Genomic DNA, 19,476 nt, shown 5'->3' with positions numbered 1-19,476 from the left:
TCCTTATTGTTAATTCATTCAATTGGATTGATACTTAAGTCAAAAATCTTGAAAGTGTGACCAAAGACACTTTTTGGTGACAAAGATTCATGAAAACTTGCAACTCTTAATAAAAAATGTCGCTTAACGAGAACCTATGTGCCTCCCTATCTGCTTTAGAATTTTTAGGATAACAAGAAAGGGGCCTCTAGGAGGTACCTTAGCACCTCCCTCGCTTCCTTATAAATTCCAGGGCACAAGATAGCACCTAAGTGCCTCCCTCCCCTACTGCCCTGAATATTGTAAGGGCACGAATGGGCCTGAGGTGCGTTTAGGCACCTCAGTGCCTCCCTTGCTGCTTGAGAAACTTTTTCGCACCATTTCCAAGTGGCTTATTCGTAGCCGGAGAAGGGACGAGTGCCTTCAGTTAGTAAGGAGATCGAGGGCCTTTGAAGCGCACAATTGAATGTTCTTGTTTGATCGAGTTTTCTTTTTATTTTTGTTTGCTTAATTTCAATTCATTAAGCTCAAAAATCCCAACAAAAAATTTATCACTGAAATTGGCGTCCACTTCTTGCAGTTTCCATTGCAGTTGAATTACCCGCTATCATCCGATATAAATTGCTAGGGTTATGTTCATTTTCCACCGTAGATTTTGCAGTAGATATATTATGTTCAGTAAATGGTTGATAACTTTCATAATCAGTTATTTGGAATGTATCGTAATTGCTGCCAGCACATTTTTTCTGTGTATCAATATAATAATAAAGCATATCAACCAAAATATTTCATCTTGTTTTCCAATTTTCAAATGTACGTTATAGAAAATTCCTACATGAAGAGTGGTAGAAGTTGAAATTTTCCTTCAAATTTCTTGGTGCATGTAGTTACATGATCTTAGCGATACCTTAAATTTTCACTTTTATAAGGACCCTTATATCCTGACATATGTGAATATACAACATCAATCAAGTGATTATTTTTTTCCTTTTGGGCGAGGAAAATTTAGTTTCGGCCTATGAATAGCTTCTCCAAATATTCTATTATTATGAGCAGCTCCTTCCTATTAGTCTCACGAGCGACAACTTGAGATAATAATATGAAAATAAATTATACAACTAGACACTGAGATTTACGTGAAAACCCCTAAAAATTATTGGGGTAAAAACCACGGGCAAGGTGAAAAGATTTCCACTATAATATTTTATGGTGTACAACCATTCATTGTGTTTCCAAAGAGAACACATACTCTTTTAAATAAAATGCTATTATAAAGCTAAGCATTCAAATGCTATAAGATAAGAGAACTCAATAAAATGATGATTTCTGAATGAGATGAGGGAGCTCTGTTTATAGAGTTACTCGTTTGTGTTAAATGCGTATGAAAACGCATCTTCCTATCTGAATGAATATGTTATCAAATTTGATACACAAAGCTACCGAATAATTTAATTAAATAATGATGGCATCCAACCAATGTATCTAATTCATTTCATGTGTTGCCATCATTTCTTTGCCGACACTCCATCCAGTCCAAACTTAAAACGCATATTAAAATCTACAACTGCAAGAATATTTTGTGTGAGAAAACTTTTGGTTCAATATATGAGATTGCTTTTCTTTGTGGTAATCATGCCTTTATATGTGTGACATCAATTGCTCCAATGTAGACTGAAAGGACGTTGTTGATCATAAAAACACAAGAAATAAATATATTATGTGTATCAGATTTTTAGTGTTGTGGCACAGTGTTGTCAACACGAGTGCACATCATGAACGGAAGTTAATTATAAACACACAAATACAATTTTAATAAATAAAAGACAAGTTTAAATTATGTACAAATATAAATACTTGTATAACGTCTCATGGCTAAAATTCACTAGAAAAATATGTAAATCGTTTACACAACACAATACTAGTGAAATAACAAAACCAAATTCCTTGACTTTCCAAGGAATTAAAATGCTTCAAATGGACCAAACTAAAAACTAGATGCATAAATAGAATTTGATTAAAACAAATAAAATAACACTATTCAATCAACACTATGCGTCAGTGTTGTTCTTCAATTGTCTTCAACATCAATCAGCAACACGGGATAAACGTGAATCAATTACTCAATTTCTTCAACATGAAAATTATCTTCTATGCATTCTCTGCAAAAGTCTGATGTCCAAAACCCCCACACAAAAAGCACACTTTCATGGCTATAAGACGCTCCATATTTATATCCAATATTTGACCTAAAAACAATTCCATAAAAGAGTCATAGAAAATATGGAAACAAGATTTTCATTAGAGATAAAAGCCATATTAAAAGCAAATCCTCTAATATCTAGAAATAAATCAAGCAAGATCTTACAATCGAGAAAAAAAAATATTAAATTGATAATATCAATTTAGCAAAATAATAAAGAAAAAACATATTGCTTTCAATCTCCCTCTTTTGTCTTTCTGGACAAAAACATCCAAAAATGATAATCTTGGTCACTGTTGCACTTAGTTAAGCTCTCCCTGAGTTAAATTTCTCTCCCTCTAAATTAAACATGTTAGATCATTGGTGTTGTTGACAGTGTTGTCAACGCCAACTTAGAACATTGGTAAACATAAAAAGTCATACGAATATATATGAAGGATCGTTTGCAGAGCACCTTGAGTTGCTTTAAACAAAATATTCTCTAAGAGGTGCAATAGTCCGTGTTCTAAGAATGTATACATCGATGATTATATCGAGTTTGGAAAAGAACCAAGAGGAAAACACTCGAAATAATCTTTCGTTAAGAAACACTGATATGTTTTGAATATCTTGTGTAACTGAATAACTGAAATAGATTAGTTTTTCATTCATCAGTTCATTTATGGTTAGAACTGAACCGACGGATGCTCTTACTGGTTAAATCAGTTTGAAAACAATAGTTAAATAATTAAATACACAATATATGTTTATGGATGTTCGGAGACTTCAACTGCTCCTACGTCATCCCTTCTACCACCTCGGATAGGATTCACTAGAAGACTTTGATTAATTATAGCAAGTGTAATAACCCACCCGGCTTAGGACTTATCCACTGCCTAACTGAACTCCTAGACTCGTCTGAAGGCAGCACCTTCCAGTTAACACTTGTTTAACGTCTATGTAATAAAGACTACATACACAAGTTTATTATATTTGTGCAAAATTGTATTAGAGTGGTGGTGTGTGTGTGTGTGAGAGAACTGATCTCTGAAAACTACCTGAAAGTGTTCTCACACACTGAGGAAAATATGCTTCTAAACTAAGCTGATATGGCTGAGTGTTTCCTCTGGACAAAATGCTTCTTGTATGCTGATAAGTAAATAAGTGTGCCCTTTCTTTTTATCTTCACACACTCTAGTATGTGCTCTCACTTGTTGTCCTTGCTGATGGTCTTGAGCTTGTATATAAGAGGCATTGAGACCGTACTTCAAGACTCATCACATGTGATCGTTGCATCTTTGAATGTGTTCCTTGGTATATGTGTCTTGACTTTTCTGACATGCTTTCAGGAATCTCTCGGCTTTAATCTTTGCTGCAACGTACATTATTGTACCTTTGATTGTACAGAAGTTTATATTTTTGTACGTAGTTGGAATCAACTAAGATAATCTTGTCTTGGTCTGCAACTAAATTATTCCTAACTGCTCATCTGAACTGATCCTCAGTTGGGCTGGTGAAATCAGTTGACTCGTCAGTACAACTGATTTCACTCTTTCAGTTGAACTGATCAGCTGGGTTCTTCATCAGCTGGCCGGACTTCTGAAGATCTTCTGCTGAATCATCCATCAGCTGGACACTCAGTTAAACTGTTCTTTGATATGTCAGTTGAACTGATTCAGTTTGGTCGATCAGTTGATCTTTTCAGTTAACGTCTCGATAACTTCAGTTTTACCTCGCTTAACTGATCAGTTAGAAACCTGATCACTTCCAGCTACCTGTGCACTAAGGTAAATAATTAGAAACAAAATAGCAAGTTTTGTTAACATCAAAATCAAGATTGCAAAAATGAAATGTTTCAACAATATATGAAATCAGAATTCATTAACCAGCAAACAAATATAAGAGCGAACCAACAAAAGAAAAACACAACAATATAGACTACAGAAAATCATCTATTCTTTATCTTCTTCGGTGTCTGATAGTCCATCAGTCTCAGCTCCTCCACCAGATGTTTCAGCCTCATCTTTCTCTGTCATTTTTTTGTTCTTCTGCTCCCCTTTTTCTTGCCAGAATGGAGGCCAACTTCTAGTCACAGCCTATACTCTGCCACTTGTTCTTCGTAGTAGGCAATCTGTTGCAAACCAAAGTCAATTTTTGTCTGTAGATGAGAGGCAGAGAGCATGACGTAGCCGTTAGGAGTGGAGTGAATGTGGACGCCGTGTTGCCAACACCAATGGAAACACCAATCGTTGACCAAGGTAGGTCCAATTTCCAGTTACCCTTGAAAAATGCAAGAGCTATCTTTAGTGTTTCGCTTACATTAAAAAGGGTCTCATCATCTTCTTTGAGGAACCTGTATGATTCCAGTATCTCAATAGACCAGTGATGGAAATGGAAGGCAAGTGGACTTCAATCCACCTTCAGCAAACTGCAAGACGGTTTTGAACACCAACTGTCCAAAACTTCAGCAAATGTTTATTATTTTCTTGATTTCGAACCGCTTTAATAGTTTTCAGGTTGTTAAAAATTATTCTTGAACGACTAAACTTATTGGACAACTAAAACATGTAAGTGCGAGAACGATCCAATTTGACTAGTGATATATTACTTGGAAGTTTAACAATAAACGAACTGAATGGATTTAACAGAAATGTAAATGTCTAATGTAATGACACAAATATTATTATGGTTGTTCGGAGATAAAACTCCTATGCCATATCTTTTTCCACTTAAGAAAATTTTCACTAAAAGACTTTGATTTTATAACGTTTTGTAACAAATCACTTCGATTAGGACTACTAATGCCTAACTGAAACTCTTAGGTTGTGTTTGGATTAGATGATTTAGACTTGAGAAAGGATTTCAAATTAACGGATTTGAAATTCATTGATTTGAAATCTTATGTTAATGAAATCTTTTGTTCGGATGAACATATAATTTCAAAGTGGATTTTGAATTCATTAATTAGAAATATATTGCTTGACCAAAAATTTGAGAATTTCAAAATATAAAAATTCTATTATATTATTCTTATATATTTTGAAATTAAAACAATTATGATTAAAAAATAACTATGTCCCATTTAAAAGAAACTAAATTTATATTTTATTTAGTTGCATAAAATTCAAAATTATTATAATTAAAAATTCAACAAATTATTAATATTTTTCTAAAAAAGGAAAAATATAAAAACAGATTATAGCATTCATCCTCACAGCCAATTTTTCAACCTGTTGAGATTGTTGATGTGTTTAGAGGGGGTTCAGGTGAATAAACACTTTTTAAAAATTTTACGATAGATTTTGATAATGCTAGCTATACAAGACCTGTTTTTTCAACTATAGGGAAACATTCGGACTAAAAATATTGCTGAAGAACAGTATGATGAATTTCTTTGATTATTATATACTCAAATATATAACGTTGAAAATATAAATAAATACAGTGTAGTAATAATACATAATGAAGGATAGTGTGTGCTAGCGCCTTCGAAGGCATTTCGCACACAACAGTCTTCAATGAGCTTCAATAGCTCGTGTTCTAAGAATATTAACACCGATGAATTAAATCGAGTTTGGTTTTAAACCAAGTGGAAGAAACTCGAAGTAATCATTCGTAAAGAAAACTGAAATGTTAGAAAATATTTTAACTTGTGTAAATTGACTAACCGAAAGAACATAAATTATTTTTTGCATTCTTGTATTTCAGTTATGGTGAATACTGAACACACAAACACTCCAACTAATCAAAACAATTTTAAAATGATAGTTAATCAGTTAAGTATACAAGACATGTTTATGGATGTTCGGAGACTTCAACTGCTCCTACGTCACCCCTTCTACGTCCACGGGTAGGATCCACTAGAATACTTTGATTTATACAACACCTTGTACAAGCCCACTCAACTAGGACTTACACTACTGCCTAAACTGAACTCCTAGCTACGACTGAAGGCAGCACCTTTCTGCCAACACTTCTTAAACGTATAAGTGTCAAAGACTACATACACAAGTTTAACGTCTTTGTGCAAGACTGTATTTGAGTGGTGGTGTGTGTGTGTGTGAGAACTGATATCTGAAAACTACCCGAAAGTGTTCTCACACACTAAGGGAAACATGCTTCTAATCTAAAGCTGATAACACGTTTAAGTGGTCCCTCGACTAGGCTGAATGCTTCTTTCTTAAGCTTTTCTCTCTTGTATTGTATATGTTGTTGTTTGAGTCTTCACCGATCTTCTCTTTATATACGCAGGAAAAGCTGATCGTATAGTGAGACTCATTTATTATATCCGTTGCATTTGAATTGACTTCTTGGACTTTGTGTCTTGTCTTTTTGACTGACCTTCTGAAGCGTTTTGTCTTTAATGCTCTGATGCAATGTCAATTATTGTCCTTTGACTGGATAATGGCTTTGTACCTTCTCGCATAGTTGGAATCCACTAGCTGTAAGCTTGTCTTGATCCGCAACTAAGAGGTTCTGACTGATGCTTCAGTTTGGTCAGCTTGATTGATCTTCAGTTGGGCTAGCTAAATCAGTTGACTCGTCAGTTGAACTTATTTAGCTCATTCAGTTGATCTGGCTAGCTGGGTTCATTGTTAGTTGGACACGTCATCGGCTGGCCAAGCTTTTGAGGTATTCCTGCTGAATCACTTATCAGCTGGACTATCAACTGAACTGCTTGCTTGAAGAACTAGTTGGACTGATTTGGTTTTGGCGATCAGTTGGTATCTCCGATAGCTTCAGTTATGGCTTCGTAAACTTGATTAAATCAGTTTAAGCTATATGCGCACTAAGGTAGATTATTAGTAACACGATTAACAAGTTTTGTTATCATCAAAATCAAGATTGCGAACTTGAAAAGTTCCAACACATAATATATGGAAGTTCGAAGGCAAAATACTTCCACGTCTCCTTTCTTTTACTTAGGAAGGAATTCACTAGAAGACTTTGGTTTTACAAATTTTTTGTTACAACCCGCATTAATCTTAGGTCTTATCAACTGCCTAAGTTGAAACTCTTGGTATCTTTTATAGAGGTTGTGACCCTTAGTCAAACAACCAAAGAACCACGAATATGACAAAGAATGAATCCTAAGAGTCAAAATGTTTGCAACTCCTCAAATTGTTTTTGGCTGAAAATGGTTGAGAATTTGTTTTTCAAGCTCTGAACGATCCTAGTAGCTAGATCTAATAATATCATGAAGAAAGAGTTGTTGAGTAGAGTAGGATATATGAGAATTGTGCTCAGAAATCTTTGAGTATACAAGCTTTTTTGAATTATTTGCTTTGAGTGTCTCTTTTTCCCTCTTGTTGAGTTCATGCTTGTCTTCACTATATACAGTACTAGAGTCTTTTTTCCCATTCAACGACTTTTTGTACTGTAGCCCGAAAATATGGACATATCAGTATCATGTGTAGCATATTTCAATAAATGCCTTTAATGTCTTTTATGCTTTTGCACTCTTAAAGTAAACTCTATACAAAAGGTGTCAGACAACAGAACGATTGAAATACTTTATGTCCGATGAGAGTTGGTAGGATATGTGCGATCTTTTTATTTTAAGTTGTCGACTGATCAGTTGACTTTCAAAATATCCTTAACTCTTTCCAGTTGAGAGATGTTTTAGTGTATTTCTTAGCGGTCCGGTCGGGTGACAGATTAGTCTAGTGCTACTGTTTGAATAATAAAAGAAGCGGTTGAGTAACTTTACTGGTAAAGAGACCAAGTAGTTTGTGACCGTTAACCCAGCTCTTGAAACAGGTAGTGTGTTGCTTTTTATCTTTGGCAGAACGGTCGAGATTACCTATGAATATACAAAAAATGACAGCTAATTTTAATAAAATGAATTAATATTTGTTATCATCAAAACTAAATGATCTAACAAAACCTCTCGCATTCAACAAATTCTGCATCATCTTGCAAAAAAGGGAGCACTTTATTGGCACCCATATCAATCAATAGCTTATAGCTATTTTAATACCGTCACTTTTCCATTAGAATATGTTTCTTACTTCAGTATCTACAAAAATCTGAGCCTCGAAGGAGACAAATTTCAAATGAAGGCTCGTACTAGTGGATTTCAAATCTACGAAAAATATATGGGTTTAGATATCAAATTCACATCTACCCAATGTGAGGCCCGGGGCCGAAGAGGGCGGGGGGTGATCGCCGGTGCCATCAGTTGCACGGACAATGAGCGGCTCCTGGCAGGCTTCTAGGTGAAGGGAACATGAATGAACTGACCCACACGGGAATGAGAGGGATTCCGAGACTGGGCAATGTAATGGACTGAACAGTTGAAGAGGGCTTAAAAGATTTGATTGGTACTACTCATATCACGAAGGTGCATCTTCTTTTCGGTAGCTCATCACATAAGAACTCCACAGTTAAGCGTGCTTGACTTGGGGCAATTTTGGGATGGGTGACCTCCTGGGAAGTTTCCTAGGGTGCGTGTGAGTGAGGACATAAGCACGCTGGAAAGACCCGTCTTGATACAGTGAGGACAGTCGTCGAATCTGGGGCGTTACAAGTGGTATCAGAGCCGACCTCTCTTAGTACGGTGTGGTTCGGGGACGAACCAAGCGGAAGCTGGTGGGCATGTGAGGCCCGGGGCCGAAGAGGGCGGGGGGTGATCGCCGGTGCCATCAGTTGCACGGACAATGAGCGGCTCCTGGCAGGCTTCTAGGTGAAGGGAACATGAATGAACTGACCCACACGGGAATGAGAGGGATTCCGAGACTGGGCAATGTAATGGACTGAACAGTTGAAGAGGGCTTAAAAGATTTGATTGGTACTACTCATATCACGAAGGTGCATCTTCTTTTCGGTAGCTCATCACATAAGAACTCCACAGTTAAGCGTGCTTGACTTGGGGCAATTTTCTTTTCGGTAGCTCATCACATAAGAACTCCACAGTTAAGCGTGCTTGACTTGGGGCAATTTTGGGATGTGTGACCTCCTGGGAAGTTTCCTAGGGTGCGTGTGAGTGAGGACATAAGCACGCTGGAAAGACTCGTCTTGATACAGTGAGGACAGTCGTCGAATCTGGGGCGTTACAAGTGGTATCAGAGCCGACCTCTCTTAGTACGGTGTGGTTCGGGGACGAACCAAGCGGAAGCTGGTGGGCATGTGAGGCCCGGGGCCGAAGAGGGCGGGGGGTGATCGCCGGTGCCATCAGTTGCACGGACAATGAGCGGCTCCTGGCAGGCTTCTAGGTGAAGGGAACATGAATGAACTGACCCACACGGGAATGAGAGGGATTCCGAGACTGGGCAATGTAATGGACTGAACAGTTGAAGAGGGCTTAAAAGATTTGATTGGTACTACTCATATCACGAAGGTGCATCTTCTTTTCGGTAGCTCATCACATAAGAACTCCACAGTTAAGCGTGCTTGACTTGGGGCAATTTTGGGATGGGTGACCTCCTGGGAAGTTTCCTAGGGTGCGTGTGAGTGAGGACATAAGCACGCTGGAAAGACTCGTCTTGATACAGTGAGGACAGTCGTCGAATCTGGGGCGTTACACCCAATATAATCATGTACCCAATCAGATGAAATAGATTTGGGCTGCATATTTGAAATCCAAATTAGCACAAATCTCTCTTCCCCAACAGCCTTAATGATTAATTTATAATTATTATATTTAAGAACCATTGATCAGAGGACAACAAACTCAAAACCAAATGGTAAAACTTGATAGCTTAAGTTGTTGGAGTAACACAAATTGATCTTTGATGATCTAATATGATTATGATAAACGTGTGCTTAAATGAACAGCTAGAAATCAAAATATAAAGTGTGCTCGATATCTTTGAAGAGTGAGTCTCACGTGAGACGGACGGATCATAATCTGTGAGACGGGTCAACTCTACCTATATTCACAATAAAAAGTAACACTCTTAGCATAAAAGTAATACCTTTTCATGGGTGACTCAAATAAGAGATCCGTCTCACAAATACGACCCGTAAGACCGTGTCACACAACTTTTTGCCATCTTTGAAATATGCAGGCTCAAGAATAGTTATGGTTGATCGAGATAACTTTTCACATGTGAAATCTGAATATTTATAATCGAAAATATCGAAACATCGGATTTGTTTTTCAATGATCATCTGTAATGTTTTTTGACATAATAGATGTGTCACTTTAATATCATTAAACACTCATTAATACTCTTTATACTTTTGCGAAATTCTGTAAAAAAATGTATCAATTCTACAAAAATATGTCATTTTGTAAAAAAATCATCTATCTTGCTATGAATACGCCATTCTTATTTAAACATCTTTTACATAAGATTGTCTAATTACAGCGCTGTGTCCGTCTGCCAACAGAGCCATTCACTGTCTCAAACCCTAAACCTCAAATCATGGAGAGTGCATTCGCGAGCGCTTCTGCGATCAGTGACCAGCGTCAAAAGATCGAGCAGTACAAGCACATTCTATCCACCGTCCTCTCCTCCAACGACGTCGGGCAGGCGAAAAAATTCATCGACCACAGTTAAGGGTCCTCAATTTTTATCGTTATTCATGTGTTCTGTTAATTATTAATAACGTTTTGCCTATATTTTCAGTGTTATCGGACGATGTTCCGCTTGTGGTGTCGAGGCAGCTGGTACAAACGTTCGCTCAGGAGCTGGGGAAATTGGAGCCGGAGTTTCAGAAGGAAATTTCCCATTATACGCTCAATCAAATTCAACCTCGTGTTGTTTCCTTCGAAGAGCAGGTTAGTTTTCCAGTTCACTTATTTTTTTTTTTTTGCCTTTCAGTTTCAATTTGCTTTAGCCGAGACAGGACTATCGGCTGGGTTTTTCCCATCTTATCCATGACACGTTATAAAGTTGCTGTTGCTCCCACGTGAAAGTTTTTGTACGAGCTGCATATGTTTGGGCAACGTTATAAAGTTGCTGTTGCTCCCATCTTATCCATTTCACTGCTAATTGTTGCATTTGTTGTGCTTCTTTCCCTGTTATAATGTATATTTTGACCATCATGATGTAAATCGTAACTGTTCATTCTTACCTCTGTTTTTACCATGTAATGTTTTCTAACTAACTTTGTTTGTGTGCTTACAATAATGAGTACAGGTGTTGATAATTAGAGAAAAACTGGCTGAGTTGTATGAATCTGAACAAGCATGGTCAAAAGCTGCGCAGATGCTCAGTGGCATTGATCTGGATTCTGGAATGAGGTCTCTAACTGACTTCCTTCTTCAGCTACCTTTGAAATTTCTTGAAATATATTGTGATTCTCTTGTCTGTGCAGGGTGATTGATGACACCTTTAGGCTTTCAAAATGTGTCCAAATTGCTCGTCTTTACCTTGAGGTACTTTTGTCCTGGTGTTGAAGTCTAATTCTTTAACTTTATATTGAAGTACCTGTCTCTGTAGACTCGTCATCTGTTATGCATGCAAGTAAACATAGGTCTAGCGATTATGGCATTCCTTGTTAAAATTTGTCCAAAATCTTTAATTTCAGTTTATAGAAATCACATTTTGTTTTTGGGTGATAATATATGACTGAAACCTAAAATTGCATCCATAGAAAACTGATGGTGGCATTTCGTTCATGATTATAATGGTATAGGGAGAGTAGAATGGGTGTTCTTGTCTCGAATTAAGATCCCTGAATGCCTGTTAGCATTTTAATGCCATTATCATAACATATCTTAACCAAGCAAGAGATGAGGTGGCAAAGAAACCAGACATTTATTCTCTGTTTGCTAAGTTCTGCCATCTCTCCTTGAAGCACTCCGTTTTCTTATCAGTCCTGTGCAGTTCCAAGTAGCTCAATGTGTAATACTGCACCTAGTGTATCTGTTAAATTTCTCATATTGCAAAATACCAACAAAAGTTTGTACCTAATTTCTTTTTCACGACCAAGTGGCTTGACCTAGGTATTCTTTCTTTGTGAAGTGTAGAATACATGTATTAGATGCTTTATATGTAAGGTGTAGTTGTCTTGTAATTACAACTCTCGTGATCTTGTTTATTCCCTTCAAAAGGATTTATTGGCAACTTATGTTTATTTCTGTGTGCTTGTATGGATTGTGAGCGGAGGTTGGTATTGCATTTTGTTTCAAGTATCAGCTCGTATACTTTTATTTATTACTTTATTATCTGAAATCCTGTACAATGTGCCTGTCGAAATGTAGCTGGAATCATGTTCTTTTTTCATATTTTTAGGATGATGATGCTGTTAATGCGGAAGCTTTTATTAACAAAGCTTCATTTTTGGTTAGCAACAGTCAGCATGAAGTGTTGAATTTACAGTACAAGGTTGGTATTTGACAGTGGTGAGCCGTGGTCTGAAATGTCAACATTACTCGCAACATATTCTTGTTCTACCAGGTTTGCTATGCTAGGATACTAGATTTGAAGAGGAAGTTCTTGGAAGCTGCCCTACGGTATTATGGCATCTCACAAATTGAGAAGCGGCAAATTGGAGATGAGTAAGCATGACGAGATAGACGTCTTTGAGTGAATTATATTATTTTCCATTTAAAAAAATAGGGATTTCTCTCTTTTTTTTCCAATTAAATTGCTGGGAATAATTGGATTGCTGGTATGGCTTATGGAATCACTGGCACGTTACAGAGAGATCGATGAAGACGCTCTGGAGCAAGCTCTAGCTGCTGCTGTGACTTGCACAATTTTGGCTGCTGCAGGTCCTCAACGTTCTCGTGTTCTTGCCACCTTGTACAAGGTATAAGAAATTGTTTGTCTATTGAGCCAGGTGTTTGTCTATGTTTCTTGAATTTACGACACCAATCAAAATTATATTATTTTTCTCTGAAGGATTGCATTGTGGCTTTCTGCACAGTACTCTCTTAGTGGCGAAGGGAACTGCAAAATCGACTATTTTTGTGGCACTTGTGCTACCTGTTATTTGGAATAAAATGTAATTATCGAACGCGGTCGTGTTTAGTACAGAGTTTTTTCTATGGTTTTAATTGATGTTATCTTCTTTCCATGAATAATTTTTTCCTTCACTGGGACGATAAGACTGGTGAAATGATACTGTAGATCGCCGAATAGATTATGTGGCATGAAATGTAAATGTATTATATTTCATGAATAGTGCTAGAAAAGAATTTGTTGAATATGAAGAATCCTTGAACTTATTAGGAGCTTACTCTTTTTAACTAACAATTTTTTTCCATTTGGCCCTACTGCCTTATGGATGAGATTATGGATGAGATTACCTTGTTCTCTGAAACTGATTGCACTGGTAAAATTTATTTTGAAGCTAGGTTACTTTTCTCTTAAGTTTGAGTGTTTATTTTTCCATGTCTTTCACCAGGATGAACGTTGCTCTAAGCTTAAGATTTACCCAATCCTGCAGAAGGTGATCTGTTCTTGCTTGATAACTTAACTACAATTCCTGTCAAACCTCTTCTCCTAAGTCTCAAATCTCGATGTCACCCATGCTCCTTGTCACCAGTTCCCACATATGCATAAACATGCTTTTATGCCTGCTAATTGATAAAGTTTAGCATGGAACTTCCAGGTTTATCTAGAGAGAATTTTGAGAAAACCAGAAATAGATGCCTTTGCTGAAGAATTAAAACCACATCAGGCTAGAATTTTATATATGCTTGTGACATTTCATTTTCCAACTGTTGGTTCGTTATAATTTCTTCAGTAATTTTTATTTGGAGTTTCTATTGACAGAAAGCACTTTTACCCGACAATTTTACGGTTCTTGATCGTGCAATGATTGAGCACAATCTCTTGAGTGCTAGCAAACTTTACACAAATATAAGGTGGGTGGAAAATCTAGCAACCTTTGGATTTTTTCACTTTAGTGGTGAACAATCAACTCATTCATGATATTGGGCTGTCCTAGATGTTATATCTGATTTAATTTTAACAATGTTCGTATACAGCTTTGATGAGTTGGGCACATTGCTGGGTATTGCTTCTCTGAAGGTTCTGTTCCATCTTAATTGCTGCTTCATGGTCGTATATAATGATTGACAAACGAAGTAAAAAAATTCGTGTATTTCTCAATCTTTTGTTGGTAAATTCAATTTGAAGGAAAACGTGCCATATACCTGGACTCTTTGAATAGCATTTAGTATTCTTGTGAACCATATTGCTCTTACACTAGAGAGACACGGTTTTCTGTAGTGCATGTACCATTACAGAACCTATCCATACAAATACTCACAAAAACATTGTATTCTCACAGGCTGAGAAAATAGCTTCTAGAATGATATGTGAAGATAGAATGAGGGGATCTATTGACCAGGTAAATCTTGCCTTTTTACTAGAATGTAACAATTTGAGCTACCCCATTGATCCGTGGGTAAATTGTTATTTTGTTCCGAAGTTGTGAAACTTTTGCTATCAGCTTGTCGTCGACTCTTATCATACTTTGCTTTGTTACGAGCAATTTCATTGGAATTCTACAGCTGCCTAATAATTCTTCGGCAGGTTGAAGCTGTCATTCATTTTGAAGATGACACTGAAGAACTGCGACAATGGGATCAACAGGTACCACACAATATCACTGCTGAGTAGGAATACTTGATTATCTATTTTCATTTCCGCTAATGTCAATTTGCAAGTCCTTGTGGCCATCTCCTAACTCTGGAATCGTGTTCAATAACAAAAATATGGCAGTATGGATGCAAAATGGTTCAGTTTGAAATATGATATTGGCTTGCACATATCACTAAATAGCATTAAATATTTTCATGCCCTGTTGATTATATTTATTATGGTGATTGTGCTGACAATGGAGGTTTCTTATTGGCAGATTGTAGGGTTGTGCCAAGCTCTGAACGATATTCTTGATAGCATGGCAAAGAAGGGTTTGCCGATTCCTGTCTAGTTTTATATTTTTTTGTTTCAATTTAGTGTGATATTATATACTATTAGATGAAGTTGAACCTTTCATTGATTTAGGTGTGCCCAGATCAAGGTTTTAATAGTAAAGCTATTTTTTTTGCCCACTCCAGATTTTCTATTCCAAATTATGTTTTATTTAATGTTATATATATATGTATATATCATAATAAAATATATAGTTAGCGTAATAATAATAGACTTGTGGTTTTCACTGAAGTGTAACAGAACCAAAACACGATTGTTGAACAAAGGTTTGGTATCGTGGGATCCTGTTGGAATCGGGATATATATATCCCATGGTTTTTGGAAGATACCCCTGACTTTTGACAATTTTCCTATCAATTGAAGCTTTTTCTTGAGTTTGTATATGTGAATGGGGAAATTTTCAACACACACGTGTAAGGAAGAATGGACCGTACAAGGTGATATAGCATTCCATACAAAATTGAATGCTTGATCATTGAGGGCATTTGATATATATATATATATATATATAATGGTGCTTATATATATAATGGTGCTTATTGGATATATATATATAATGGTGCTTATATATATAATGGTGCTTATTGGATCAAATGCCCTCAATGATCAAGCATTCAATTTTGTATGGAATGCTATATCATCTTGTACGGTCCATTCTTCCTTACACGTGTGTGTTGAAAATTTCCCCATTCACATATACAAACTCAAGGAAAAGCTTCAATTGATAGGAAAATTGTCAAAAGTCAGGGGTATCTTCCAAAAACCTTCCCATGGCATGTCTTTGCTTATGTTTTTTTTTTTTAAATCCGAAATATGATAGCACCGAAATGTCTTTCATATGTTCTACTACCTGATATTCCATCCTTGAATTGAGTTGAGCTAAGAACTCGACAAAAGTAAAGAATAAAGATTACATCACTGCATCCTAAGTTACATGACTAGTTCCATTATCCACAATTCATTTATTTCGAAATCTCTGCAAAAGCATCTTGTGATGACTTTATAACGCTGTCTTGAATTGAGAGAGGGGAATCTCATCAACAGATTTTCGTTTCCTTGGGATCAGACATTTTTTGGTCCCAAATCATATCTAAGATCGATCTCTTGAAACCTCGGCATGGATCGACTGACCTCTTCGTCACAATATGTGGCGCTAACCTGGCTGATATTGGTTTCTTTTCGGTAGACTCGCGTAGTGGCACCATCACCTCATCATCTTTCTATTCTTATTGATTCTTCAACATTAAGATTATGCTTATTAAATATTTTATAAGCTTTACTAAATGATGAATAACCAACAAAAAATCCTTTGTCTGATTTAACATCGAAGGTAGTTATCTAGTTTTTATCATTATTGTGAATGAAGCACTTACACCCAAATATTTTGAAGTATGAAATCATATTTTTCTTTCCAAGCCAGATCTTATAAGATGTCTTCTAATGATTCTTATTAATAATTGATCTGTTCTGATTGTAACACGCTGTATTAACTGCTTCTTCCCAAAACCTTTGAGAAATACTAGAATCAACAAGCATAGTTGAAAAGATCGTTTAGAAGGTGATAAGTGTTTAGAAGGAGGTTGAATAAACACTCACATATTATATATATTTTTCGAAGATTGGGTTCAATTTGGTGACAAACTGACACTCGGTATCTCGTCAGTCGATAACAATCAGTTTAACTGAAAAACAGTTGCGGAAGTAAACTGACTGAGAGATAGAATAACTGACTAAAAATAATAACTGAAATAAAATATACACGGTTTGTTTCTGGATGTTCGGAGAATAGAATTAACTCCTTCATCACCTCTTCTATCACGAAGATACGATATCTACTAAAAGACTTTGATGTATACAAATCTTTGTACAAACCCACTTAGCTAGGACTTACCACTGCCTAAACTAAACTCCTAGCACTCAAGATTGTAGGCAGCACCTCACAATCAGCATATTGTTTAATGTCTCATATGCAAAGACTACATACACAAGTTTATTGTCTTTGTGCAAGACTCACTCAACTAAACTTTGAAGTTCAACTCTCTTGTATATGTGTGAGTGATTGTGTGTGAGGAATTTATCCTTTACAGTGTACATCTCAAATGTATCCTCACACAAGGGCTTGTGCTCTCAACTAGCTGATTTCTTCATGTTAACTGCTCATGCTTTGAATCTTCCTCAAAAGCTCTTGTTTAATCTTCAAAATGTTGTATTTATAAGCCCCAATAATGATATATATGTTAGACACAAGAATATGACCGTTTGAAAAGTTTATGTATTGTTTCTGAAATTGCCACGGTCAAATTCGTCTTGCTGGGCATTTTCCCGACTGGTCAACTCTGGTCAACTCAACTGGTCGTTCAGTTCAACTGGTTCAGTTGGTCTGGTTCAGTTCAACTGATCTGGTTCAACTGGCCTTCAGCTGGTCTGGTTCAGTTCAACTGGTTCGGTTCAGTTCAGTTTCAGCTGATGTGCTAAAATCAGCCTAGCTGATTTTAGTTTGTGCATAACCAATAATTTCATCATCATTTATCAGCATCTTAAGCTTCGATTTAGACTTTGACTTCTGAAGATGATTTGTAGATCATCGTCTTATCTTTCCAACGCATACTGAATCGCTTCATTTCGATAATTGAGCTGAGAGATATGACCAAAATACCGCAACTACTCATACCCAACTAATTGCTTTTTTCGTACAATCAGTTCGGTAATTCAGCGATCAGTTAGACCATGATATCAGCATAGTTCTTTCTGCCTCCTTAAGAGTTCTATTTATGCGTTTGGCTACATCATTCTGTTGTGGTGTTCTTACAGCTGAGAACTCATGTCTGATTTCAAAATTTCAAGAAACTGAGATAGATTTTGATTGACAAATTCAATTCTCCGATCTGATCTTATTCTGAAATCCCAAATGATCTCCCATTTAAAATTATTTCGAAAATTTTTATCAGTTGTGAAGCAGTTTGATCTTTGGATCTAAGAAAGATTACCCAATAATTCTTGAAAAATCATCAACAGTCAGTAATGTGTATTTCATTCCCCCTAAGTTCATGACTGATATTTGACCAAACAATTCCATATACATCAGTTCTAAGCATCAAGTAGAAGATTTACTTCTTTTGTTTTTTGAAAGATTATCTAACTAGCTTCCCAAACTAACAAGCTGGACAAATTTTATCTTTTGAAAACTTTGTTTTTGGCAGACCAGTTACTAGTTCGTGGTTACTCAGTTGTACAATGGTTTTGAAGTTTAGGTGATTCAACCTTGTATGTCATAACCAGTTCTTAGAGCAACGAAGCAGAATGGTTCATTGGATTGATTACTCTAACTAACTTTATATGTGTTACCACATCTATTGCATGTCATAAGGATGTCACGAGTTTTGTTCTTAACAATACAAGTATGTTTACTAAATTCAACTGAATGATTATGATCACATAATTGACTGATGATGATCAAGTGATATTTCAAATTGTCAACAAGTAAGACGTCATCTATAATAATGTTATTATGGTTAAGTTTACCCTTACCCACGATTTTACTTTGAGAGGCGTCTCCAAAAATGATTTTGGGACCTGGGTATTTGACTAGTTGTGATATTAATTATGCGTCTCCAGTCATGTGTCTTGAACATCTACTGTCCAAGTACCAGAATTAGTCTCTGGTCAGTTTTCCTGTAACCTGCAATCACAAATATAAAAAATTTGGTACCCAAATATATTTGGGTCCTGAACTGATTAGTTCTTTAGGAACTCAGACTTGGATAAGTCGAACTGACTTTCATGTCGCTGTGTGCCAAATAGATTTACCTAGTTTGTGTATATTAAATGTGTTGTGTGCAGATGATATAACATGTGTTTTAGATCTGTTCTCCTTGTTGTTCATCCAATATCATTTTTGAACAGGCTTGCAATTATGATAATGAATGTAATAGCCATTTACAGAGTTCTGTTTGTGATAACTGAACCGCTTCAACCGGCTTACTGGGCTCAGGTTGTTTATGTACCATAATTGATTTAACAAAGTGAATGCATGTTTCTTTGCATGTATTCAATTATGGCATAGTACCGCTTGTTGATGGTTTATGTTGGCTGTTAAAGCTAAACCAGTTTTGTCCCCAACTGATTCTATAAACCTTTCATTTTAATCAATATGACTGATGACTTGTTCCAAACTTCAATCAGATTAGTTAGTCTTGAGTTTTCGGACTTGAACTGCTGAATCAAGGATTGATTCTCATCTTTTCCCGCTGTCAGCTTAGCAATTTCCTCTTTGATATTAGACATTTTAATTGATTGTGAACAATCAGTTTCAGTTTTGTTGTTGGTAGGATCAGTTTGCTTAGCTTTAGCTTCCTCAAAGGAGAGAGCAAGCTTACTGTACTCATTTACTATGTCATTAGGGTATAAATAAGTTATTCACGTGTAAAATCAGTATAACTGAAATAAAATACATGTTCTCTGCTAGATTGCAGTCCAGCA

The 19,476-nt window shown here is 36.2% G+C and overlaps 1 protein-coding gene across 1 annotated transcript; it reads left to right on the top strand.

Moving 5' to 3' along the window:
• The first annotated feature begins 10,445 nt into the window (after positions 1 to 10,445).
• On the top strand, positions 10,446 to 15,163 carry LOC140820966 (COP9 signalosome complex subunit 4). Its single transcript, XM_073181351.1, has 14 exons — positions 10,446 to 10,657; positions 10,732 to 10,883; positions 11,245 to 11,348; positions 11,423 to 11,483; positions 12,343 to 12,435; positions 12,508 to 12,608; positions 12,754 to 12,862; positions 13,460 to 13,504; positions 13,667 to 13,735; positions 13,831 to 13,922; positions 14,046 to 14,088; positions 14,351 to 14,410; positions 14,596 to 14,655; positions 14,921 to 15,163. Exons 1-14 carry the CDS (start codon positions 10,528 to 10,530, stop codon positions 14,993 to 14,995), a joined length of 1,194 nt encoding a protein of 397 aa, XP_073037452.1. The 5' UTR covers positions 10,446 to 10,527; the 3' UTR covers positions 14,996 to 15,163.
• The last annotated feature ends 4,313 nt before the right edge of the window (positions 15,164 to 19,476 follow it).

This window comes from Primulina eburnea, unplaced genomic scaffold, assembly GCF_022965805.1.
Source record: "Primulina eburnea isolate SZY01 unplaced genomic scaffold, ASM2296580v1 ctg328_ERROPOS900000+, whole genome shotgun sequence".
Taxonomy (NCBI): domain Eukaryota; kingdom Viridiplantae; phylum Streptophyta; class Magnoliopsida; order Lamiales; family Gesneriaceae; genus Primulina; species Primulina eburnea.
This window is presented reverse-complemented; position numbering and strand designations above follow the sequence as displayed.

What these genes read in the sequence shown, in the direction of transcription:
- LOC140820966 (XM_073181351.1), top strand. Translation starts at nt 10,528, where the DNA reads ATGGAGAGTGCATTCGCGAGCGCTTCTGCGATCAGTGACCAGCGTCAA. An exon ending in GATCTGGATTCTGGAATGAG is followed by an intron (nt 11,349 to 11,422) that starts GTCTCTAACTGA and finishes TTGTCTGTGCAG; the next exon opens with GGTGATTGATGACACCTTTA. An exon ending in TGTTGAATTTACAGTACAAG is followed by an intron (nt 12,436 to 12,507) that starts GTTGGTATTTGA and finishes TTGTTCTACCAG; the next exon opens with GTTTGCTATGCTAGGATACT.